Genomic DNA, 26,994 nt, shown 5'->3' with positions numbered 1-26,994 from the left:
AAGACTAAAGGAGATGAGTGTTTCTAAAAGGAAAGCAGGAAAAGAATGACTAGGAATAAAGAAAAAAAGATACATTGTGAGTACAGTCTTTCCTCTTAGAGCATTGTGCACATCATTTTTACTCTAAGATTGCTTTTCACAAGCACATTGCTGAGTAACCTTTTATGATCTAATGAAAGAAGTCCATACCTTTCCTGATCCCTCCATCAGTAGCACACGTGTAATCACCTGTTGTCAGTAGGAAACATGTTCCCCCTCTTCTGTTTTTGTCTCTTGTACTAGAGCGTCTGATGGGAGGGAGCCTTTCACCAGGTGAGAGTGGCTGCTCACTTCCTGCACTGTCTTCACCTGATAACACTGGTTAAAGCACCATGCCCATTTACAGACAATAATGAATGAGGAAATGAGACATCACAAAGAGCTTATGCTGAATGCCGGATATTCCCATCACTCAAAAAAATCATTATAAGGTAAATCATTAGCAGAAAACAAGACTGCAATTCACCATTAATCAGTACAAAGTGGCAAGAAGTATATGTTTTATTCAAGAACAAATGATCTTTTGACTTTCCTGTTAATCTTTTAAATCTCATAGAAAATTATACTAAACTTACACGAAATATGAATCAAATTAAGGCCCAGTTATTTGCCTATTATGGACTGTAACTTTTTGGAGTACAGTCAGCTCTGGTTATTTCAAACAAATATTTAATATTTTGGCTGTCCTTTTTGCTAAACAAGAGGTCATGCTAGTCATTTTTGCTTAAAATACGTTGGTTAGCATATTTTAAAGACAACCCCTCCCCCAGAACGGTTAAATTTTCAACATTTGGCACTAAAACCTGTTTAATAACACACTTAGCTTTCATTTCTATACTTATCACACTTGCACTGCTTGTCATCGTAAGTATCCAACATTAAATGCTGTCTTTGGTCTCTGTAGTTTATTTTGGCAAACAGCAAAACTCTTACCTCTCCTGAGTTGGCACTTCCAAAGGACTCTTTTAAAATTATCTACTATTTCAGATTCAGGCCACACTTCAAGAAAAAAAAATCTCAGCTCAGTACAGCACATAACAGGTAATGGTATATTATTGACTTCAACTTTACGTTTGCCTTTGAACCTGACCATGTGTTTTTCTGAACTGGTAATGCTATATTCAAGGCTATATCCAGCCTTGAAATTTTGTGCAGAAGTCCTACTGACTCTAACAGCATTCTTTACCAGAAATAAAGCTGCAGGGCACAATGTGAACGGTGGCACCTCTGAAGAGAAAGTTAACACTTTAAAACAGCTCTTTTTTGCATATCTACTTTCTCTCTAACTTCAAGGATTATAACACCTTGTAAATAAAGCTGCAGACACAGAAAAGTGTCTCTTTTCTCTGATCTCACTGAGCCTCCTCCATTCCAGAGTACCTTTAGTAGGATCTGATGGCATGAAAAAGCTGTTATCATTAACACTTTAAAGATGTTGTCTGAAAGTAGGTATCAGTCAAAGCACTGTAAAACTATCTATATTCTTCCCTCACTGTGAGTCCTTTCAAGGGTTTCCATCCTCTTAAATATATTTAGGATGTTCAAAAAGCTGTGTTCACTTGGAGACTGAAACCGAGCTTCTTTGAACATAAATGCTATTCAGTAACAGATTAACAGACCAAAGACAGATATTATTCAAAGAATGGTTTTCCAGACTCTTCTTTTTTTAAAAATAAATTTCAGTTACTGAATGACACCAGTCATGGGTGGGTTTGCTCTTATTATTGTTTAGAAGCTTTCCAAGAGGAGTCTAATGACTGGTATGTGAGCTTTGTAATCGGATTGTTCTTGTCTTAAGGATAAACACATTCCAGAAAAAAAGTAAATATCCTTGCTGCTAGGAAAAAAGTTTTAATTATACTGAAGGATAAAATTTACTCTTTAATTTGAAGAGATATGGAATATGGGGCAGTGGTTGGAGGGGCAGAGGTTGTCATTTGATATGCATTTTCACAGTGATTAGCACAAAATACTCCCTATCCATCATTTGGAAATCTAACAAATAATGTAAATCATAAAAATCAACACTAATAATGATGATGTTGCTAGGGGTTGTCATTTTCATTTTTCTTGACAAACTGTACATCAGCTATGCTATTATCATTCAATTAATAGTAAATATCATGCAATGCCTCATTTAACACAGACGAAGGAGGTTCTTCTAGCCAGGGAAGCAGAATGCCAAATGGAAAGGAAGTTAGAGAGAGAATTTCTTCTCATTTCCTTTGAGTGCTGGGCTTTTGATGTAAAGCACCTGCTCCTTTTAAATGACTGCTTCTTTGTAGGATCTTGCTTAACAGGCCACGATGTGGCACAGGCAAAGCTGACACAAGAGACAGACACTGAGGCAAAACACCATGGAGTCCAACAGGGTGGGACACGGTGGCTGCGCAAATCGTCACAGTCATGCAGAAAAAACAAGAAACATCCATACGACGCAACAAACAACAGGCAAAAGAAAAGGTTGATATCATCAGCAGGAAAGCATTCTCAACAGAGCAAGCAAAACTGTATAGACCAGCTACATAGAGGTTTGGGAACATCGCTATACCTGTTTTGTCCTCTATGAGACTGACACACGCAAACACTGGAGGGGAGAAGGGTGGGAGCTACGTCTTCTCCTGGCAGAAAGACTGGCTGCTTTCTGACCCCTACCAAACATACTGGTCTATAAAGTGTTTTCAGAGGACATGCATTTCCAGTGGGGTCCTACCTGATGCTCTGTTGTGCTCCATCAGCTGGTTATCCTTGCCCAGGCAGATGTCACCCTGTGTGCTATTGCAGGCCATGTTCAAGTCTGTCTTGCAGAAGGTGGGTGAGCTGGCTTGAGGAGCAGGAGGGATGTGCTTCTTCCGCTTCCTTGGTAGTTTCTGCTTTGCCATGGCCAGGGAGTAGTACATCCCAAAATTATTAACTATCACAGGCACGGGCATGGCTATAGTGAGTACTCCAGCCAGTGCACAGAGGGCTCCCACCAGCATGCCTGACCAAGTCCGTGGATACATATCACCATACCCCAGGGTGGTCATGGTGACTACAGCCCACCAGAAGCCGATAGGGATATTTTTGAACTGTGTGTGCTCACTCGCTGACGGGTCATTAGGCTGAGCTCCCACCCGCTCTGCGTAGTAGATCATAGTGGCAAATATCAAAACGCCGAGTGCCAGGAATATTATCAGCAGCAAAAATTCATTGGTGCTGGCTCGCAGAGTGTGGCCCAGCACCCTGAGGCCCACAAAGTGCCGAGTGAGCTTGAAGATTCGCAGGATCCTCACAAACCTGACCACCCTGAGGAAACCAAGCACGTCCTTAGCAGCTTTGGAGGAGAGCCCGCTCAGGCCCACTTCTAGGTAAAAGGGCAGGATGGCCACAAAGTCAATGATATTCAAGAGGTTTTTGACGAATTCAAGTTTGTTGGGGGAAAAAACAACACGTACTAAAAATTCAAATGTAAACCATACCACACAGACTCCTTCCACATATGTCAGGGCAGGATCTGTCTCAATTTCATACTGTAGCACAGTTTCTGTCCCATTGACGACCTGTTCAGTTTTGTTTATAATAGTATTGAAAGCCTCATGCGTTTCCAGGCAAAAAGTTGTGATCGAAACTAGGATGAAGAATAAAGAGGCAAAGGCGATGAACTGAAACAGAAAGAGGGAAAAGAGGCATCAGAACCACACAGCTCTTCACATTAATACTAATGCCACTGATCATTATAAATCTTTTGCTGATTCATCCTCAAATGATTCACAAATTTGCATGCATAAAATCCTGCACGTAGGCCAAAGGAAGAAGCAGACAGCTCTCACACCTAGGCCAGGAGTATGGGAGCAGGAAAAGTCTTGGTGATAGACACCATGACAGGCTGCAACTCATTCAGAAAGGGGCATCAACTTCCTTGCTCTGTGCTGAACCACCTGAATTCCATTCAGTTGTCAAAGTACCTTACAAACAACTCCCATACACACCAACCACAGCCAGATTTAAGGCTGTCCACCGCTCACATAGTGGAAAACAGGGCTTATGATGATGGTTTTGAGATTATGGTTCAGGCATTCACAGCTGGCCTGAAGGGCACCTCAGAGGGTCCTAGGAACAGATTCAAACACCGGGATTCCTTCGAATTTCCAATGATTCATAAACAAGGGATATTTACTGATAGAAAATTCTTTCTGTGTTACAGGTAGAGTTGGTTGCACAGCCTGTTATGTTTGCATTCATCCATCTCTCATGCTCTCAAATGAGACTAGAAATACACCTAGCAGAACATCTCTCGCTGCAGTGGCAGAGCTTTGCCAGTGTGTTAGGATCCACAACCCTGCTATCAAAGTCACAAATCCAGGACAATCTGAACAAATAAGAGACATACAAATTCACTTCTAGTAGAAGCACATGAACAGATAAAATACAGTTAAATAACTTGGAGAGAGCCTTCACAGAGGATTATTAGGGATTTCAAAAACATTTACTGCCTGATCTTCAGCTCAGTCACCACAGTCAAACATTGAAGAAATGAGAATGTCTAAGACAGGACCTCATAAAAATTTACAGAGTCCAACAGCTAGAGGGAGAAATAAACTTTCTTACACGAGGTAACATGCGTCAAATGAAAATGTGTTTTGAGGGCAGTTGTTCCTTTGCTACAATAATTAACTTCTTCCGAGTGGTGATACCTTACCACCCTGTTAGCACTCCAATAGTAATGGTGTGGTAAATTAATAGATGATGTGTTTAAATTCCTCCCTGAGCTAGGATTTCTAACATATTATCAATGGGTTTGATATTCTGGATTTTCATCTTAATAGACATTTTATAGACAGTATTACCGTGGAAAGAACTCTCTGGAGACTTGAAGATTTTCAAAGGTGTTAGGGTCCCAAAGAGACAAAAAAGACACCTAAACAGGTTTTTGAAAATATCTAGTGCCTATTTGCCTTCCCACACACCTAGCAGCTTGAAATTTCACCGCTGTGTAATATCAAGAAAGAAAAACATTTCTTTTAAAATCGTAGCAAATTACTAACTCTTTTGGCTTCAGATTCTTATAATTTTAAACTGTTACTAGCTAGTAAAACAAAAATATATGATAGACATTTCAGAGCTTGAGGCAGATTATCTCTTTTTAATATTACTTATTTTAGTAAATAAACTTAGTGTATTTTATGTTTCCCTTAATACTACTTACAAATCATTCAGGGCATACACCTTCTAATCCATTAATTTCCAGTCTGAAACTGAGTGCCTTAAAGAAGCCCAGCAAGTAGAAGAAAATACTATGGTCTCTACTATACTGGAAAAGGTATCTTACAGTCCAGGTTCCAGTAATACGACAAAGAGAAAATGCGGCAGCAGGATGCTTGTCACCCCAAAATCCCCACCAAAATCTTGAATCTCACTGAAAAAAATCTAGTTACAAGGGAGACAAAACAGCAGCAATAAGAATGCTTCTGTTCTGACACTTTAATCCAGGCTGCAATATTGCAGCAAAACTGATTTTTTGTCCAGTATCAACCACTGAATTTAGTATTAGCACTGAGATTTAGGATTATATGTTACAGGAGTTCATTTGGGCTGGTACAACATTGAATGGTTGCATTTTTGTATAAGAGAAAATTAGTTAGACAACAAAATGCCTCTGCAAATGATAGAGACAATTGCTTTTACTCTGAGAAACAAGTTTAAATTTGCAACACAGGTCTGGGAAATTTATTTTATTGAAACACACAGGATACAGCTATCTACCAAAAACACCCATGTATCTACCTGTATCAGAGATTTGCAGCTTGTTTATGGCCTTCCTTTCTCAATCAATAAAAAAAAAGTTATTACACCAAGCCCCTCAAGTTACAAACACTCTGAATCTGTTATCTTTCAGAAAAGACTGACTCAGGGACTGAACTGAACACTTATGCTCCAGTCTGAACTTAGAAGTCAAGAGCTAAGCAAACAAGTTTACGTCACCTGGCTGACGTTTACTGAGCAGGCTTTTCTGTCTTTGCCTTACTATAAATTGCAACACGTTCATAGCTCATCTATTCCTGGCCTCAACACCAACATACACAGAAAGCCTCAGTCTTGTGTGAGACAACTAGAGTCAGCAAATACAATCAGATTTATATAACCTGTGTCAACTAATCTCATTAGATATTTTCCAAATCTCTCCATAAAATGAATAGAGAATTTATCAGAATTTAAATCACCGGTAGGCTAAGAACGATCCTTGGGAGGCTCCTCCAGCATCCTCCAGCATCTTTCTACACAGTGAAGGAGGGAAAAAGCAAACAAATCTGCAGAGGCTGAAGATCATCAAAGTTAAGCCAGCACTGCAGTCCACAATCTGAGTGGAAATTTTAAATAGATAAAATATTGGGCAATGTCTTTAACACCGATGATTTCAGACAGCTGTGAACAGGGTTTTTTTAGCTGAAAATAACAGAAAATTACATTAAACCTAGCAAAACTAAAATTTTTCAACAACTCAGATATAATAAAGATTAACTGTGTATTCAACAGTGCGTTAATGTAATAGTATGTAAGTAATTAGCACCTATTTCTGGGATTTATTTCAGAAAGCGTTCATTCTGGTTCAGATCCTTTCTAAAAAAATGCCAAATACCAAGGGATTAGCTACAGGTAGAACTGCCTGACAAGCTATTTATATACTGTTTTGCTCAACACTGACACCATAAAAGGCCACAGTCCACTTGGCACTCATCACTTGGCAAAGCAGATTGGAAATTTTAACTGTGTACCTACATTCAATTGCACTATATTATCCTTAAAGGAAAAAGACATTCAGCCATTTCCAGAATCTGCTGAGTATTCTACTCTGTTACCCTAAAGGCAGTCATCTTTCAGAGGTTAGAATAAACACAGGCAAGAAAAAAACACTAATCTGGTGACAGACTTCTTGATAATCCCACAATTTCCATTCATAGCAATGTAAAACAATGAGATGTACAATTTTGCCATGCATACAATACAATATACATCAATGATTTTGAGCAAAGACACTCACTCCTTCTATCTCTTGTTGCATTTTGTTTTAAACTGTAAATTCCTTAAATCAGGATGTTCATATAGCACCTAGTATGGTGAAAATCAGGATGTTCATATAGCACCTAGTATGGTGAAACCTCACATACAAGAAGACCTACGGTGTTACTATAATAGTGTTCAGAGAACATGCAAGAAGAAAATGCAATGGCCAATGCAAGAAGGAACACTTTACCAGTCAAAGAAAAATGCTTAGGGATTTATTTAACATTAACAAAGGTATTTCCTTAGTATTATATTACATAATACTAGGCAACGTGTTGAAAAGACTCTAGCCTGTTTTTCACAAACAGTTGTAATGATAAAAATGAAATTAAGTTATGTACTATCCTCACTTTATGCTGTTCCTCTGTTTCATCCTAATTCCACCTTCTCTCATTTTGCAGGTAATGAACCTTTAAAAACACATCCGTTTTTGTGCATTTGGGCAAGCACTATACTTCAAAGTCAGTACAGATTCCAGTTCTACTCCTCAATCCTGCTAACATCCACAGAACCTGGAGTTCCAGACACAACTTTTTTGGTTTTGTGGGTTGGGTTTTTTGTTTGTTTGTGGGTTGTTTTTTATGAAGCACACAAATCTAAAAGGAGTTTGTCATTTCAAAAAGGTCACAGCAAGAGACAATTTTTTGTTTGAAACATTAGCAATCTTTCCCTGTGAGAAGTTCTGAAAACAGGTTTTGACAAGCTGCAAGACAAATTCAGACTTGGTAGATAGTAAAACAGCTTCACTGACCTCCTTTTTGAAACCAAAGATTGTACCCCAAGCACATGGCTTGAAAGTCTTTGGAAAAAAACATTGAAGAAAAGTTTTCAAATAAGATCCAAACAACCAGAATTCTTTTCTCATTTTTTAGAAGTTCTTTTGATTCAATGGATGAGATAAAACTATCCTTCTTCAGTTAGGATTTTTTTTGTTTATTTGTTTTTCTGGAGGGACAACACTTTTCTAAGCGAGAGAATAGCTTGAAAAATTGGATTAATAAAACTTTTAGTCCATTTTTGCAAAAGAGCAGTTAAATGTTTAAAAAATGTTCAGTATATAATACACAGCATGCAGAACATTCCTTATCAAGTAGTTAAAGCTCTCAATAGACTGCAGAGTCCCTCTGCTCACATTTTGAAGGCAATGTGCACCCAGTTTTGTTCATGTGTGTCAGCATCACATTTCAAATAACATTGGTACAGGCTCCAGCTCCCAGCTTCTCTAGTTGATGGGATCACCAGCCAAGCCCTATTGCTGAATCCTACCAATGTTTGTGGTAAGTGGATTAATCCTCTACAACTTGATTCTTAATGAAGCACATAAATCTAAAGTGCGTGTCAGATGCCTGCAGATAATTTGTTGGAAGTAGAAAACTTTATAATTCCTATTTTGAACTCAGTGTCCCATGGTGAACAGAGCTGCTCACAATTTAAAGTAATTTAAAAAAGGACAACCCATTCTAGGACTGAAAATTGAGCAGTCTGTGGATCATCAGAACTTCTGTGCTTCCAATGTCATGTTTTACCTTGCACATAGCTCCTAAAGTAGCTCGAAGAAATTATGGTCACTTTAAAAATCGCGGCTGCAAATGACCTGACAACAATCTCATAGGCCATATCTAGGTTTCACAGTAGGAAAAGGTACCTGGTCAGAGGATGTTGTGGCTCACATTTAACCTGCTTGCCCAAGTTTCCTTTCCAACGCAAACCCAGAGATGAGATGGCTTGCACAACTTGTCGTTGTGCTGTGATGGAGCCAGGGCCTGACTTCAGTCATTCTAAGGTTTATCAGCTCAGACACAGGACAAATAAAACAGCAACAGAGGTAGAAATTGATCCTCACACTCAGGTGTGTCATTCATATTCATAAAATCAGATTCATACTACTCTGTTCAAGATATGCTTCGTCTTCCCGCTCCACACCCTTAAAATGGGCTATTTCTATACATTATCCAGTATTCCAAGACGGACAGGTCGTGGTCAGTGAAGAGGTTAACAAACAGTTAATTGTTAGTAGTCACAGTCACCCTTACTTTTTTCATAGTTAAGTTTCGAACAAAAACTCTCACAATACCCTTTTCCCAGAAAGAGTTTGTACCCTGTCTGGATTCAACTTGCTCTGGAGTTGGATATCAACACCTCCTCATTCAACTCCCCTCACTATGTAATGTATATTTTCCAATATGCACATTCAATAGCAGCTTTTACGGTCTCTTAGTTCATCTGAGTTTCATTCCAGGGCTTTGAAGGATTGCCCTTGACTACAGAAAAAGAAAACTAATTAATATTTAATAAGCCCTTGGAAATATAACATTTAATATTCTCTAATGCAGGTACAGAATTGCATTTAAATAAAAAGATAACAATATTGCTTTAAATAAATACCTCCACAGGCACATTGTGAGACTTGATACACGCATGTTGCCAGAATTTAAAACAATTACTAAAAAAAAAAAAAATCCTCCCCACCACATTTAGTAGATTAAAAATACAATTATAAAGAGACAATTTTTATTTCTTAAAGCATCCAGCTTTGATAGCTTGCTCACTACTGAAACCAAAATCCTACTTTCACTACAAAAGATAGAGTTTACTGAATGACTTCACTTTCTTTGACCAAAAGAAGAGTGGGGGAGTTTCCAGTCATGAGTACTCTCCTTTCCTTCGTGCCAAATAGAACCCTCAAAACAGAATAACTTTCCTGTTGGACAACAAAATACTCAAAAGGAAAGCAGATTTTTTTTTTAAATATCATTCTCATTCTGAAATATCAAAAATAAATTTCGATACTTTGGAGACTTAAACATTATTTCCAGTGACATCTGTTCACATCTATTAGTTTAAGCCTATTCTTTTCACAGTTCAGAAATTATTACAAATGACAAATTATTTGAAGTATTACAAATTACAAATTACAATAAATACAAATTATTTGGAAAATTCTGATTCAGTTTCTTTATCTGACTAACCCTCTGACCACAAGGAGTAAGCTAATCTATGCATTAAACTCATCCAATCTTATTGACTACAAAAATTTAGTGAGATATATTCATTACAAAATTGTACTTCATAATTTTTCTTCATATGTATTCTAAGACTTACTAACACGATATCTTAGAGCAAAAGAGTTATAAGTGGTTATTCCAAAATTATATACTCCCATCATAAACATTATAATGATGTTGACTTTATTTTCTCTCAAGCTTCAGTAAATAAAAGTCTTTGTTCTTGTAAATCCTCTATATATTTGCCCATAATATTCCCCAAAAGCCTTTTTTTACTCTTCCAGGAATTCAAACCCCCAATTATGTTGTGGAATCCCTCTAGCTCTGTAGAGTGAGATCCAGTCAAACAGGGAACAAAGCCAGTGTCACGCATTGTTTCCAATCTGTCACAGCTAACTTGCAATGCCGTTTTTTTAATCTAGTTTTATAGCTGCTTAGTCATAGAAAACTAAAGCCTTAAAAAAATAAATCCCATAAAAATTCCAGTAAATTTGAGGGATTTGAGTGTTCAGTGAAAATATGAGTCAACTATGGATGTTACTTAAGCAGAAAAAGAAATTGTATTTGTAAAGTACATGGCATGTTTCACTCTAATGAGGAGCAACTAATGTTGGAATGAAATCACAGAATTAGATATCACTTCCAGCTTTAAAGAGAATTGTCTCTGGGTTTAGATGTGACAGATCGTCCTCATTCCTCATTTTTAACATGATGGATTTTTTCCCCTCTGTTTAACTTCATCTGGCCATCAGGAGACTGCTATAATCATAATGTAATTTCAGAATGAGCTCCTGTAATGGCCTTACCTCTCTGTACGGTTTAACGTTCTGTGGGGTGAAATGTAAATATTTACATTCATTTTACACAAAACCAAGTATCTCACCAAACAGATCATTAGTCTCTTCATGACTCTATTTCTCAGAGTTGCTACTCTCCCTCAGCTACAAGCTCCCCTTGGAAAATATCATTTAACAGAAAAAAAAAAAAAAAAGGAAGTCACATATGTTTTTATGCATTTTCAGTGCACTGCATCTGGATATACTGAGTAAGAAACCAGTACCATCAGTAGCTACTAACCAAACTACTGGCATTTAAAACATAAACTCATAGCAAATATACTATCAGTTTGCTTCATGACTCATAAATCATAATCTCTCACATTATCACTTTCCAAAAATTAAGGAATGGATACACACGTAGTATTTTAAATAAACCCTCAAGGGAAAAACAACAAAAAAAAATTATACATGAAGTAGCAGGCACTAAGATCAATTTAATGTCTCTAAATATCTGTAACATTCTCCTGGGGGATAAGGTGAAATGGGAGCATTAAACTGTTTTTTAAATGTCTGCATAAAGATTTAACAGCCTGACCTTAACATCCTAATCGGGAAAGTCTGACCATTATAACTTCTCAACTACCATCAAGCCACAGTTGATAGAGTTCTTCCCAATATTTTTGTTTTCATCCTGTGAAAGATAAGTCTACTCTTTTCAAATCCCCGGTACAGTCCTTCCTCATTTGTAATCTCTCCTTCTAACACTATTTGGCATTCAGTTTAGACATATCTGAATGAAAAAAACCCTGTATATTGATACTCCTTTGTTGATATACTAAGAAGATACTGTAAGTAATACGCTGTGCATAGATTTATAGTGCAGGAGTATTTACAGCTCAGAGTGGCTACCATCTGTATGCATTAGTGGGAACACAAATGGTCCCTTGCTTGTTCATTCTTTTCCCATTTGTTGTAGTTTTACAAAGCAGTTGTCTTTCATTATCAGCTGGAGCACAAATAAAAAGGTTATGAATGCCTCTTTTCGTATTCAGAAATCCAGCTCCACAATTAAGTTACTCTAACTCAGCTGTCAGGTAAACCAGCAGTCTGACATCAGTTTGACCCACATACAGATCCGACTCAACAAATCTTAGGCACATCTGCATTTTGAAGCAGATCATAAGGAAAATCAGAGGTACAAATTATGCTGTATTTTAACTGCATTTAAGTGACATATACCTTTCCAAAGGATTCAAAACTGATTTGCAAACCTAGCCTGATACAGACGCATGTTCTGCTGCTCATCACAGGAAACTGTCTCTGATGAGCAATTGGGAAGAAGATGTGACAATACATTTGAGTGGTGCGGCCACAGTCCACACAGTGGGGCTCCCTGGGACAGGACTGATCTGCTGTCCAGGATGTTTCCTTCTATTCCATCCCTGGTCACCTCACGTCCAAGAAAATCACTGATTTCCTAAACGAAGAGTGCCATTTCCCACCAGGCAAATCAAAATCATCTGACTGTTGTTCTATTGAGCGACTAAGTCAAACATATCATACTGACACAAAACATATCTCACTGCCTGCTTTTTCCTCCTGAAGACTCAGCAGAACTCCTTGAAAAGCAATTATGCTGCCTCCAGAAGCTTCCTATTCCCACTCACTTGAATTTATCAAGCTTGTTTCATTTGTGATTTTTCTGAGCTGTGACTATTGCAGCAATGTTTTAGGCTTTACAGCCAGATGTGCTGATTTTTTAATCTAGACTTGGCATTTATATTCTAGCAACCATTTTTTTTTAAAGGCCAAGGCTCACTCTGACCTTGCCTTAATGAAAAGGTCTGCATGGTTACACAGCCTGATAAGCAAACCACTGGCACTCATTCATTAAGCATTGCTATGAATCAAACAGACGAAACATTTCTAGCAGCTGCAAAAATGCAATGGACCTTCTTCCTGGAGTCAAGGCAAAGGTGAGAAAAAGAGGAATTATCAGTCCATTTTCTGGGTCTGGTGTCGATCATTCTGAGGCTTCTTATTACTAAAAAAAAATGTTCCAAAAAGAAGCTAAAATTCTCCAAAGAGCTGAAGAAAGAAGATTTTGAAGGACCCATTTCAGCCAATACCAAATTTACACGCTGAGTTGAATTAGCCTCTCTGTATGCTTTGTTTTGCTTCGCTAGACTGCCCGCTGTTCCCATCATTACAGTGGAGATTAGGCTCTGGGCATGGCAACTTGAAATACTGCACAGGCAGTATCTTTCTTTTTGCACTTGATTTATCAGGAAAAGGTTTCGTTTGGCTCAAGAGGTCAAAATGGGAAAAAAAATCTTCAGTATATAATACTATTTATGATTAACAGACATTCACACCCATTCAGACAAATGGAGAAAAGAAAGAAATTCTTAAGATAAATTCATGAAAAATCTATTATAATGTAGTTTGCCTAGTATATAAATCTCATGTCCATTAAAATTACAGAAACATTTTCAGCCCTATCATCTTTGTCTCACTTAAGCACTTTGGCTCATTTATGTCTACTTTTTCTCTCACTCAAAACAAGTCTGATGGCCTAATTTAAAATTACACTTGGACTAATTTAGAAAACGTTAAGATTTTGAGGCCTAACATCCATTAAGATTTGTAATAGAGTCCATTGTAGCTTTCACCAGAAAAGCCTTATAATCAAACTATATAACCTTTTTTTTGCTATCCCAAATCTAATCAAAACATACTGGAATTATTTACAAGTTTTCCAGGCCTGTATCCTTCCTGTACAACATAATAAGAATTCTACTGCAAGTACCAGATCAGAAATTACCAAACTATTCCTTAAAAACTGAAGAGATGGAGCCATTTCCAAGATACTCTGAAGTGCATGCAGAGCCTTCAACCAGATGATTACCAGATCTCTTTTGGTCAGAAGCTCCTTCTTCCTTACACTAATTAAGCAGCATTGGTTCAGTTCTTCATGCCTATATCACAGTAATACGATACAGTTGATATTAATTGGTACCCTTGTTTCATGATTGCAAATTAGTTACAGGAAAGCAAACCACAATGAACAGGCTACCTAGACTATGGCATTGGCTAAATCTTAGTTGCTTGGTACTTTAGTCTTAATGATGAGTTTACAATGCAGCAGCTTTTGTGGAGTAATCTAGATCTAATAAAAGCAAATGATGAACCCAGAAACTTCATCCTATAGCTTATTATGGGAACTGTCACTGTTGCACTCCAGTAGACAAAACTCCCCTGCCATTTGCATTAGCAGGGTAGCCAACAACAGGAGTAGTTTAACTGACTCACAGTGGAGCACACAGTGCTGAGACTCTCAACCTGGCTCTGATATGAAAATCTTCTAGGGAATACCATTTTTTTTCCCCACCATGTGTCCACAGCCTTCTTCTTTCTGCATTTCGAACTCCAGTGTGCCCCCGCCTTGGTATTGACTCTTCCCTGTCATTCACTCCGTTTCTCAACCCCAGCTCTACTCCTCAGGTTTGCAGTTGGATATGAGGCTTTACTCCTCTCTTCTTCTGAGCAACTTCTTCCTACCTTATATGTATGTCCACGTGTTTTAGCTCCAATCACTCCTTATTTTCATACGCGGCTGTCTACCCAGAGCTAACGCACCTCAACTCTTCCAGGTTCCTCCTACAGCCTCAGTTTTCACTTCACATCCTCACTCTCTGTCACAGGCTGATTGCTCAGCCAACCCTGTTTTCCTCAGTCTCAATGTCCGTATTTCTACCTCCCTCGACATTTCTGGAGATTCTTCAAGCTCCTCTTCTCTGACATAAATCACAACTAGCTTCCTGTTTCCCATCTCCAAACGCACACTGATCCTGCTCCAGCAGTGATACCAGCCCATGGTCTCCTGGTCCAGCCACCCTCAGGTATCTTTTCTGCTTCTACTCACAATCTCATCAGAATTTTTATGCCAGCATACTCTCCCTGTGTGGTTTCTGTGACTTTTATATCAGAAGAGAACATGTGCCTCCAAACTCATCTGCTTTTTCCAACTGAATTACTGGTCTAATGAAAGATATTATTTCTTCCTCCAAATCTGGCCTCACTTGAGGCTGAAACCTTCCTCCCCTGTGTCAGCTACATGCCAGGAAAGTGGAAGGGAGCATAGGATAAATGCTGACCTTAATTAAACAAATCTACCGTCTAATAAAATTAAACCAGTTCCTCTTCAGAGGAAGACTCGCTCTTTCCTATAGTCAAATCACTAGATATCCTATAAAATAAGAACAGTATCTCAGCTTTAACCTTTTCCTAGGCCAGATGAGACAGTGTCCTTGGAATTCCTCCATGATCTCACAGGAGCCTCTAAAAAGCCTTTTAAAATTAAAAACAATATATATCTGAGATACCTAAATTGATGAACCGTGCACCCTAACACAGTGGTACACCTGAAAAAGTGATGCACTTGGAGCAGAGTTTGAGGTCAGAAGGGCGGTTTTATGAGAGGGGGAAGCGTAAGGCTGTTAAAGCTCCTGTGCGTGATGTATGTGAGTATGCTTCAAGCTCACAACACAATCACATGGATCAAAGCTAAATTTAGTGATAGTGAATTATTCATTGCAACAGTAGTCAGCTAGGCTTATTCGGACTCTCAAGAACTGAGCACATCACTCCAGATCATACATACTCATTGTTTTTTCAGATCTATCTTTTGGTTCCATGGTACAAAACAAAAAAAATACCGCTTTGGTTAACCAGTTACCTGGAAACTTGCTGAAGATTTTCCTAAAAATAGGTAAAAAACTATACATAGCTTACTTGCAGTTTTTAATGCATTAAAATTCCATTTACCCCTGTCTCCACAGATGCAGAAGTGACAGTTCAATTGAGCAGAGAAACAGCATGTAAGAAAAAGAAAATCCACCAGTACAACAGTTATTAGGATACTCAGACAACTGTGACGTTCAGATTTAATTCCTGCCCTCTTCACAGCAGACACTTGAACTGAGATGAAAGATAGGTTCAAGTCCATCCTCCAGATCCTGGGAGAAGCATGTTTAAGTATTTGAAAAAGATTACACAAGTTTGCAAGAGGAATTATATGACACTGAGCTTGTGATAACAGAGAATTGGACTCAAAGACCCAAGAGGCTCCTCCAGCCCTCTGTCCCCACGAATATTTCCAAATCCAATTTACACATTTATTTAACATATAGATTATGTTCTAAGCTATCACCATTTCAAGTATTAGCACTGAAGCTGCATACAGCACTATTTCAAATATATTCCTATTATTTAATAGCATCTGCGTCGCCAACATTATTTAGCTTAAACATTCTCTTAGAGCTTTATCACCAGTTTGCCCTAGGGACTGACACTAATCCTTATACTCAGGGCTGGACTAATTAGCACAATGACAAATACCAGTGATGTTGTGCATAGACCATCACACTGCTGAAGTTTTCTTTATCTGAGAGCTTGTTACTGATGAGAGGGAGCTTGCTAGCAGCAGAGGGGAATCATACTGGACTTGCCTTGTGACCCCAGGAGAATTGAGGAATTAATTCCTTTGTCAAACCTATCAAACCACCGTAGCACATATTTCTTCAGAACCAGGTGCTGAGATGGACAAGAGCACTCTTCCTAATCCATCAGGCTTCAGAATTAGGCTTCCCAACCTCCCTGGGAAAGGTACCGCCTGACTGCTGCACTTTTGCTTTATATGACAACTCTTGTCTTTTTCAGAGGTATAACAGTTCGTTAGAAAATAAATATCTTTCTCCTTTTCCTTGTGATTCTATTTTTTAAATGCACATTAATAGCTTACTTACGAAAAATCGATAGATGAATATACACAGTGGAGCCATTTCAGGAATTTTTTGATTGAATTCTCTGTATATAGGGGCATGGGAAGAAATATAAACTAACTTTTGGATGTCCTGGATGGCTAAAACTCATCTGCAGTAAAGCAACCACGAATATCATTTTATGCATCAGACTCAACATGAAACTGAATTGGCAGGGGCAGTTCCTCCTCCGCGCAACTGGGATTTTGGGGCTATATGAAGGAAAATAACTCAGGTATCTTTACAACAACCCTCATAGCAGTGAAAAGCAATGTTTGTACCACATAGTGGAAACTCTACATTGAGGGAACACGATTCTCTAGAGAGAGTTTCTGTGGCAAAAACCAGAGTAAGGAAATCACAAAGTGAAGGAAGTCTATGACATGATTCGAGATCTTGCTGCTGATTATGCCCAGAGCCTAAGTCTGGGAGAATGAATTGCTGCTGCTGCCACTACCGGGCAGACTAAGCTCACTAGAGACTGTCTGTGAATGTAACCTGCAAAAAGACTGGCACGCAATGCTGCACGGAGGCACATTTCGCTGTTTCCATTTCCAGTTTAAGGTCTGCATGGGATATTTTCTGCTGGCACGTTCCTTTCAAGACCAGTTATGTCCATCTGCATATTTCCCTTAAATAAGGAGAAGGTTACTTGTACATGGAATTACAAGTGTTGTCGCTGCTGAAATATGCATGTGACATGCCAGCAGAGGTTGGTCACTGGTGGTGTTTATGAAGCAGCAAACTAGGCTTTGGGGAACTCTGTGTTTTTTATTTAGGGCTTTGCAGTCTTGATTTGAAGGGTGATAAATTGTCTTTGTTTACACATCACTGACATTCATACAACATCTTGACAAAATGATGTGTGCCAAGAAAAACAACTTTATTTAACAGCGTACAAGCAGAGAAGTCTAGTGGCAGGCTCAGGCTTTTTTTTCACCTTGTTTCTTCAGCTCTTTTTCATCAGTTCACTGAGTCACTCTTCTCTTACCATTCTGCACTTCAAAATGTGGACTATGAAGATAGACCATTTCATCATGAATTTTCCAGATGGTTTGTTTCTTCAGGATTTGAATGAAAGACCATTTCCCTCGTGCCTAATGATACTTGCCCTGATAACTCTTGGGGAAAGTGAAAACAAAATCAAAAAATCAGCAAGGTGCTAGTGGAGACTGTGTTCTTTAGTCTCCTAATTCCTAACAAAAGTATTGTTACTTAAAAGTTATTCTTAACTGTTAAGAATCTCTGTCCCTTAGGATGCTCAGAATTATAATAACTGCATAAAAACATCAGCCTTTGTTCAAATAGGAGCTACTTTCAAAACATCAACCTTTATTCAATAGGGGTTGCTTCAAATAGGGGTTTGGCATTTTTTTGGGGAGGGGATGGTTTTTGGACTGATGCTACTAGGAGAGATGATGCTTACAAAAACAGTCTAATACAAAGTTATCACTTGCAGTGCGAAGGATTATTTTAGCAAGCAAGAGCAGAGAAACATTAAGAGACTGCCCATGACAAACCTGGAAGACTGGAGGAAACAGAAGCCAACTTCCATCACCAGAGGGGTAACAAGCTCTTGGGGCAATTACAAGTTTGGTCCCTCGAGGGAGACAGGGAGTGATGGGTGTTAGACGAGCATGGCACAGGACTCTCACGAGGTACCGAGGTGGAGAGCAGCAAGCTCACTCAGCACATGGAAGAATGTTGCTTAAAAGGGGATTTTCATCACTGCAAGAAACTACTGTCATTTCACAGCAGCAGTAGTGACAACTGTCTGCAAATCCAGTCCCTCTCTTCTCTAGAGGAAAACAATGAAAAGAGATGTTACTTGCTAAATTACAGAATCAAAGAATCACAGAATATCAGGTGTTGGAAGGGACCTCAAAAGATAATCTAGTCCAGCCCCACTGCCAGAGCAGGATCACTTGTATAGAATATTTTTCATCCACGCAGCTTGAGTATTATAGAATGATCCTTGATACCATCTGTACCGCATGGGCTGAGATTTTGGATCCCGGGTGCCTTTAGTGCTTCCGGATCCTGATTTCGATTCCATCTCACCACAGCAAGGCCAGCCAGCTCCCAGGCCACAACGCTACTCCAGGTGTCCCAGTGCCGAACAAAGGACTATTTTTAGCTTCATCGTGCCCAACAGAGATGAAAACCATTGCAGTTCAGACAGAACCCGTCTCCTACATGTTGCAAGGCCTTTGGTTGCTTCCCAGACCTTCAGACCCCTTATTTCTCTGCCATTGTTAGATGAAATGAAAAATTCCTCTACAGCAAATGGCATCTAGTTACAAGTTAGGGTGTTTTGAGTAAGTCCTTTGTGCTTTGGTTTTTGGGGTTTTTTTCCCCTTGGTTCAAATATGGCCATGTGCACCTGCTTCATTCATGTGAAGCTGAGCCCTCAATGCCAGTGCACTTTTTCTGCACTGGTACCACAGATGGGTACACAAAAGCAGCGCCCGTTAACAGCCGTCAGCAATTCCAGCAGGCTTGTACATTACTGAGAGCACTTGGAGGGATGGCATGCAGTGCATGGCATGTGGAGTCCTTCATTGACCAACTCTTGTGAGGACACAAAGCCCATGTCTCAGGCCACACAACAGATGCCCTCTCAACTGGCAAATGAACAACACATTTCTAATAATATCTTCCTTTATGCTGACTGTGGACATTGCTGGATGTGTAGATGTGGTGCCTAGGGACATGGTTTGGTGGTGGACTTGGCAGTGTTAGGTTTACGGTTGGACATAATGATCTAAAAGTTCTTTTCCAACCTAAACAAATCTTTGATTCTACGACTCCATGTAATAATGTTTATCCAAGATAGTCTTAATACATGATATGGCACTTTTGTCGTTTAAAACTTTCTGTGGCAGTGGATCCAAGAACATTGAAAACTGTCAAACTTCTTCCTCCCATAAGTCTCAATATATTTCTGGGTGGGAGGACATAAAGAGGTGTTATACAACCTCTGGAAATGTTCCAGTTTGAAAAATCATAATGTCTGGTCAACTCCCTTAGTTTTAGCACATCATTTGCATGCTGCTACTTTAATTTCTAAAATAATCAAATCCAAGAGATGAAAAGCTGCAGTTTTTTCACAGAAAAACTGTTTGTGAATTTTTCATTGGGAATTCCAGTCTCTCCAGGAGAGAATTTAATTGCTGCTCTCTCCTGTCTCCCTCCCACAAAAGAGATTTTCCACCCAAACAGCCAGTAGCTGGGGGTCAGGATGCTCACAAGGGAGGCAGAAGATGGTGTTAAAGTCCCTAAGGATTCAATGTACGCCCCAAACTACAGTCTCAGACTGATGTGGAGTCCACCTTTCCTTGCCATCCAAAGGGCTACACAACAGACTTCAACCCAAAAAAATTTCATGAAAAAAAATTATTTTCCAGCCAGCCATAACCATGATTTTATCCCACTTCTAACGGTAACACCCCAACATACTCTCTCTCACTTTCTTTTCCTCTCCATCTCTTCCTTCTGCATCAAGCACCATCTGAAGCGACAGACAGGCAGACAATGCACCAGCCTTTTCAAACCCTACTGGGAACCGCACTCGGAAGAAAATTATCAAAACCATCCAAAACCACACACAAAATATAATGGCATGTAATTAATTAACCTGTCAAGAGAGAAGCAGACATTACTGTTCTGATGAGCTTTTTCGATTGTGGGCTGCTTCCTCTTGCCAGGTGCAGCTGCAGTGATAGCGGGAGGGGAAGCTCACAAAAATACTACACTGCCAACTCGGAACAAAAACTGGCCTTCAGACAAACAGCCTGGGCATGCACTCACTGAATACAAGAGCTTCTCTCCAGAAGAAATCAGACACAGAACGAGACAAAGCAAGGGTAGTTTGGGGGGTTTGGGTGCTTTTTTTTCCTTCCATTTTGCACAGCTGGCACCAATATTATTTCTATTTAAAAAAAAAAAAAATAAGAGAGTGGCTGGAACTCAACCAGAGCCAAATATATGGAGCTTTTTGGGCTCAGTCCTGTGAAATGCTGAGCACGTCCTGCAGTGCGAACTTGATAGAGGGAGAGATAAGCAGAACACAGGACTGGCCTGATGAGGGCGGTTTGCCCAGGCTCCCTGAAGGAAACATATGAGTGTGGGAATCTGGCAAAGCTCTTTAGCTTCATAGAAAATAAAAACAGTAGAAATCTCAGTTTGTACATGCTGTTTCATCTGACACTCCTGAGCTTTCATCTTCATTTCTGTATGGGATTTACAGCAAACTTGGTGTTAGTGTTTCCAGAGCTCATGCCTTACTGTCATAGCTTTCTGGAAATTTTTTTCACTTGATTAATGTTTCATCTACTGTTTCTTTGATTATATAATATCCTAATGCAGCTCTTACAGTTACCCACACTGCCAGTTACAACTTTCTTTTTAGCCCAGTCTCTGAAAGTCTCTAAAAATCTTCTGGGATTCAGAAAATTCTCTATGTTATATGTGGTTAAATCACTACCAAGATTAAAAAGGGTTGTTGACTAGTTGCCATTACACAAATCTCCTTATTCTGGGGCCTTTCTTGTTCATAAGTTCATTGTAAGTAAGTTATTCATAATGTAAATGAGTGGGAAGCAGATAATCCTTCAGGTACAGGTAATTAGAAGAGTGAAACAAGTTTTGAGAATACTTTCATTAAAAAAAAGGGTTATGAACAGTTATGTCCCCAACTGAATTAAGTGTCAGGCCAGCTGAGATGGAGATGAGTATATGTTTAAAACACATAGAAAGATTTATTCCCCATGTCACTTCTAGGGATTTTATTAAACTTTTCCAGTACTAGCATGCTATCAAATGCTATAATGCTTCAGACATGAAGTGATGAGCAACTGTGTAAAAATCTAAGTTTCAGAGCTTCATATTCATTAACAGTAGGAAAAATGATGTTGGCTGTGACCAGAAAAAGTACTTGAATGTCCATTACTAAATCCTTCTTTATCTACCACTGGATAATGATCCAGATGTTGATATCAGAAACCGAAGATGAAAAAATCTGGGAATGTTTTTGTAGACAGACCTGTGCCCACCCTAGAAGGACTGACTGCTGGTATTACTCACTGTCATAAATCCATGACCACATTGGACAACCAGAACAGGAAAACAGAAAGTCACTACGTGTACTGGTTGAGTTAAATTACTTTCCTTATTTTATTTTACTTATCTGATAATGATACTAAATGAAGATATTACTATATCTTTTTTTTTTCCTGTGGTTCTGTGTTATTTAAATATGCACATTGCAAGAGGCTAGAAAGACCATATGTGTATTGCCATGACTTGTGTGGCACATGAGGTTCTTGCACTTTCCAAGGAAAGTATATAGGATAGGTGGAAAACTTCCCTTACGAAAGCAAAATGAACTAAAATTCTGTGTAAATAGAGCCAGACATTAAAACATTAGGGGTTTTTGGGCTGCAGAAATAACAATGCTTAAAATTGGCTCATGCAAGATATGGTCATGTAAGATTTATGTATATTGACAGATGCACATGGAGATCAGAAGCAGCCCATTTGAAAATTTAGGCCCCTGAAAGATCATAGAAGGCAATAAGACAAACTACATGTGAGAGCAAAAGAAGAACATTGATCAGCTGAATGTGTGTTTGTAAGGCGCACTAGGGAGGCAGTAGGCCATTAGGTAAGACTTAATGTGGTACATGTGTGCCTGTCTATGTGATAAAACTGCAACAGCCTGTGCAGGCAAAGACATCTTTCCCTCATTTCATTCAGATCCAGGCTGCCTGCAACGCTAGCTGGTATACATGACACTCTTCCAAAAATATAAGCTGATTCAGACTTGTACTCCTTCAGTGGCTGATCATCACCATACAAGACCTGATTACGAATGCAGCTGCACTGATGCAATGGGGTCTCACGCTGTTAGAATCAAGACCAGAAACAAGTCCAATGTCATAGAAGAGGGAAAACGAGACAGGAAGACCAAAAAAGTAACCTAGCCAGGCAATGTCAGACCATCTAAGACGGTGACTGTGCAATTCTTTTGAAGACAATGTGACGACAGAGGCAGGTGCTTAAGAATCTTGCTGACCCAGGAATAAACACATTGATTTTGGTAATGTGATGCTAAATCTGTCCCCACTGCCTGTGTTTAAGCTCACTCAATGTGCACAGACTGTTCTTGTACTGTTCTGCAGCTACTAGGTGCACTAAATTTATAGAGAAGCAGCAAAACATACTCTGAATTTCACTGTTAGAAGATCCAAGATTTGGCTTGTGGCAGGGACCTTATGATACTTCTTTTATTCAAAACAAATCTGGAAAGGGTCATTTAATTTAGAAGTGCCCAACAAATGTATGTAATGCAGGCTTGTAAGATACACAGACATGCAGCCAGATGCTGGTCTATGAATCATTAATTAATGTTTTCTTACACGCTTACCTTAGAAGTAAGCTTGAAATGATGTTCAAAAGGGTGACAGTGTATGTGAGAAAGATCCAGTTCTCGCAGGTGCCTGCCAGATTTCTCCATAAAGCTATGGGCATGACAAAAGTGTTTATTAAACTAAATTTGGACTATATACATGCATCAAAACACTGGAAAACTCTTCATGTAACAAACTAGCCAAATTGAAAATACTCAGTTGTCACTGTATACCAGGCAAGTGTGGACAGGTTGGTGCAACACATAAGGCCAGTAAAAATTAAACTTACCTAGCTCCTCCTAGGGTACTTCTAAGATTATGGCACCGCCATTTTTAAGATTACCAGCTGGAATGACTTACAGTAGACTGTAAACAGCTATTGCTATTTCCAGATTTTAGTTTCATGAAGGGAATCCTAATTTCTAATAATAGTACTAAAAATTACAACAAATAATGTAGCTGAGTACAAAAAAAAAAAGTAAACATGCCCTTATTCATCCTCTGGTAACATTCTTATCTCAGATGCAACCCAAGTCAATTAAATGACAGCAGAAAAGTTTTGAATTAATGGCATTCATCTGATTAGAAACTTCATTTTGATCTTCAGCCTGAATTTACTCTAAACCTCAGGCTAGATTTGAGAGTTGTTTACCGGATGTGTGCTAACTAGCTCACGGCGGAGACAGGAGGAATTCCCAGGTTAGAAGGGAAAGGAAGGCTCACATGCTTGATACAGAGAAATAAAACATTTTTTCAATTCAACATCCTATTAATTTTTTTTAAATAAATTACCTGCAAATATGGCTGTTTGATTTAGTTCAGTGGCCTGCTGCCACCATGCAGTGCTGAAGGAGCACTTCTTCAGAATTTCCTGTTTCTCCAACACATGTAATTTGAACACTTGGTCTAAATCATAGATAGAAACACTGTGAGACACCGGTTTAAGTTTTCTTAAGTTCTTCCTGTCCTGGATATGTAAGTGTTCTTGCGTGTACGTATATTCTGTGCAGCTCTTATATTTTTTACATTTTCAGGCCACATAAATAAGGAGGAAACTCAAGGAAAATAAAATAACCTATTGCATGTTTTCACTACTGCACCAGAGATTTACCCATAACCACTGTAAAAGGAAGAAAAAAGAACGCATCAAGACCTTCAAAAGCAATGCTAGATATTGGAGTGAAACAGAAAAATAGAATTCAGTTTGCCTGACAGAATATGTCTACAAGTGGGAGCTGCAGCACATCTTTAAATGAGCTGTTCTTAGCCCATCAGCGTAGCAACAAATAACTGTAATTAATTTTCTTAGAGCTGACCTTCAGTCAGTAAGTTATTTATAGTGTTTCCCCTGAGAGGGGCACCCCGATTCCTCAGGTATACAGCCTGGTTGGGGAAAAATGGGGCATGGGTAGAACATTTCCTCTGATCATCATCAGTACCCATTTAACAGAGTAGCCATTCACACATGTTACGGCAGTTACTCGTCCACAGTCATAAACAAGTTTTCCATAAATATCTACCACCCCCCACAGAAAGACTAGGATGTGACACGTAGTTAGACTCAGACCTCTGTCTTTACACACATCAAATCAGAGGCTTGTACCATTGCACAGGCAAATACACAGGCGGTGAGTTAATACTGAAAATTTGTGAGGAAGGAGCTTATCACAATTGCTATGGCAGGAAAACATGAAATGAAACAAGTTTCCTTCCATCAGTGAAACAGCTTTGAGAATTGCTCTGGTACACTCAGCAGCAAAGGACAGAAAGAAAGAGATGCTATTCTGAAGAAAGGATCCCCCACCGGCAAACACGTATAACTGAAAATATGCCATTGTTACCAGCTCTTCTGCAACTTCCACAGCATCCTAATTCTATTAAGGATGTTTTAAGAGTACATCTAAAGAGAGACTACTTTTTAGGAGCAATAAAAAAATACATCATCTTATCTTTAACCTCACCATGCCATAGGCAATTAATTTGTTTGCTTTCCTAATGAAAAGGTAAATAAACACAGCATAAATATTTAATCTGCAGTCTTTCCCTCTTGCCAATATGTGGTTGGTTTCTCATAGCAACAACAGCCATGCCATTGTCAACAACAGGCCACTTGCATTACTGCGAGCCTGGACTAACTACGCTGAATGTAACATCCTACATCTGTCCTTCATCGTGGGTGTTCCCCTGGTGCCAGCTGGAAAGGATTGCTCATGGTGGTTCCGCCAGCCAAGGGTCAGCAAACAGGCCTAGTCACGGTCCCTCCCACCTCCCCCGGCTTATCTCCCTTAGATGCTTCTCCTACGGGGACACAGGAACAAGTGGCGATAAACACAGATAGCTATGCTCCCTCCAACAAGCACTGAGCAGAAACAGCTCTGTGACAGTGAAAAACAGGGGGAACGCAAACCCAGGCTGGTTCAGGAATTTCAGAGGTTAGTCCAGCTTCAAGGTGGTGTGTCAGGAGCAGCACGTGACCCACCATCATCTGACTGTGATGATACTGAATCTTTTATCTTGTAGCCCCGACTGCGTTCTCCCTTTTGGCAGTCAGTCATGCAAAGTCCCTGATTTCATTCTGCAGATGATCATGCCATTTGACAGTGAACCAATTTTCTGCACATGACCTTCTCCTTAATATCTATTTGGCCTTGGCCAAACTGCCAATTAAAGATTCTTCCTTCAGCAGTAAACTGTTTATGTACCACTTCTTTAGCATAATAGCACATCAGTTAAGATGCCTGCAGTCACTAAAAGTAGGCTGCACGTTCCATATCAGGTAGCTGTTTGTTACTCAAGCTGTCTATAAATTTTACAGCTCAAATAGTAATGCATGAAAGGAGCTAAATATGAGAAAAATTATAACAAACTGAACTACAATAGCTTTTTATTGCAGTTTATGTTGCCACTGTCTGGAATCCTGAAAATATTACTGATCAAATTACTATTATTGCAAATAATTGCAAGTAGCACAGTGGATTATTTGTACTTAATATTTGACTGCAAAAGAAACTGCCTAGATAAATTGTCTGAAGCATTCCAGAAGATGAGGAATTAATCAGAAATCAATCAATCATCATATATACAGTTTGAATTTAATAATAAGGAGCTGTCAGTGCAAGTAGAAAATTTCCCAAGTTAGATTTCACTATACTTACTAGCCCGTTAGAAGAATATGAAATAGGATCCTAAAAATCCCTGCAACCAATTGACTACATGTGTCAACTTGCCTTGAAAGATTAACTTAATTATGTAGAAAGGAGGAAACAGAACTGGTAGGACTGGCAGGATTTAAAACTCTTTGATGTCTGTTTCTTAAGTGCTGAGATAGGGCAGCCAAAGCTACATATAATACTATAAAAATGTGCTTTGAAATGCTTAAAAAATATACAGTGCCATATAGCTGTTATAACAATTACTGTATCTAAAATGTGATGCACACATCATCTTTGAATGGGAAGTGTTATTAACTCCTTGAACAGTCTGGAAGTTATCTCCAAGAGGTGAGGTCTTATTAAAGGAGGTTTTCTTACATTATGTAAGTTCCTGTTATTGTAGGACTAACAAATCTTACCAAAGGTCGTGGGAAATAAGCTTGTGTTGAAAATCTAGTACTTGTTCATTTTTCTGAATTGGGACCTATATGTTTTCTACTTTTTCTTAGCTAATAAACTGCACTTTTTTGGGGTTCTTAGGTTCGTGAGGACAAGAGATCTTAAGACAACACATGTGACTTATAGTCCCAAAACTATGATCTAAAAGAGCCCCCTCATCGGTCATCAGTGCTCGGAGGTGCCAAAAATTACAAGCTGACTCCTTATTGTGTCTTTATAACTTTCTAGGCATCAGGAGAAGTGCGTATCCTCCTTACCCAGAACAGCCTCATCTGGGGAATATG

General features: G+C 39.0%; 1 protein-coding gene across 1 annotated transcript in view; it reads right to left on the bottom strand.

Annotated features, from left to right (window-relative positions):
* LOC104272707 (potassium voltage-gated channel subfamily C member 2-like) overlaps positions 1-26,994 on the bottom strand; it is a 100,162-nt gene that overhangs the window by 6,375 nt on the left and 66,793 nt on the right. Inside the window, exons 4-5 of the mRNA XM_009867777.1 lie at positions 2,753-3,683; positions 190-357 (exon numbers count right to left, since the gene is read on the bottom strand). Coding sequence (XP_009866079.1) covers positions 190-357; positions 2,753-3,683 — 1,099 coding nt within the window. The remainder of the gene's footprint in view (positions 1-189; positions 358-2,752; positions 3,684-26,994) is intronic.

The sequence above is a fragment of the Apaloderma vittatum genome, unplaced genomic scaffold (assembly GCF_000703405.1).
Source record: "Apaloderma vittatum isolate BGI_N311 unplaced genomic scaffold, ASM70340v1 scaffold1624, whole genome shotgun sequence".
Taxonomy (NCBI): Eukaryota; Metazoa; Chordata; class Aves; order Trogoniformes; family Trogonidae; genus Apaloderma; species Apaloderma vittatum.
The sequence above is the reverse complement of the archived record's forward strand: the minus strand, read 5'-3'. Positions and strand labels throughout refer to the sequence as shown.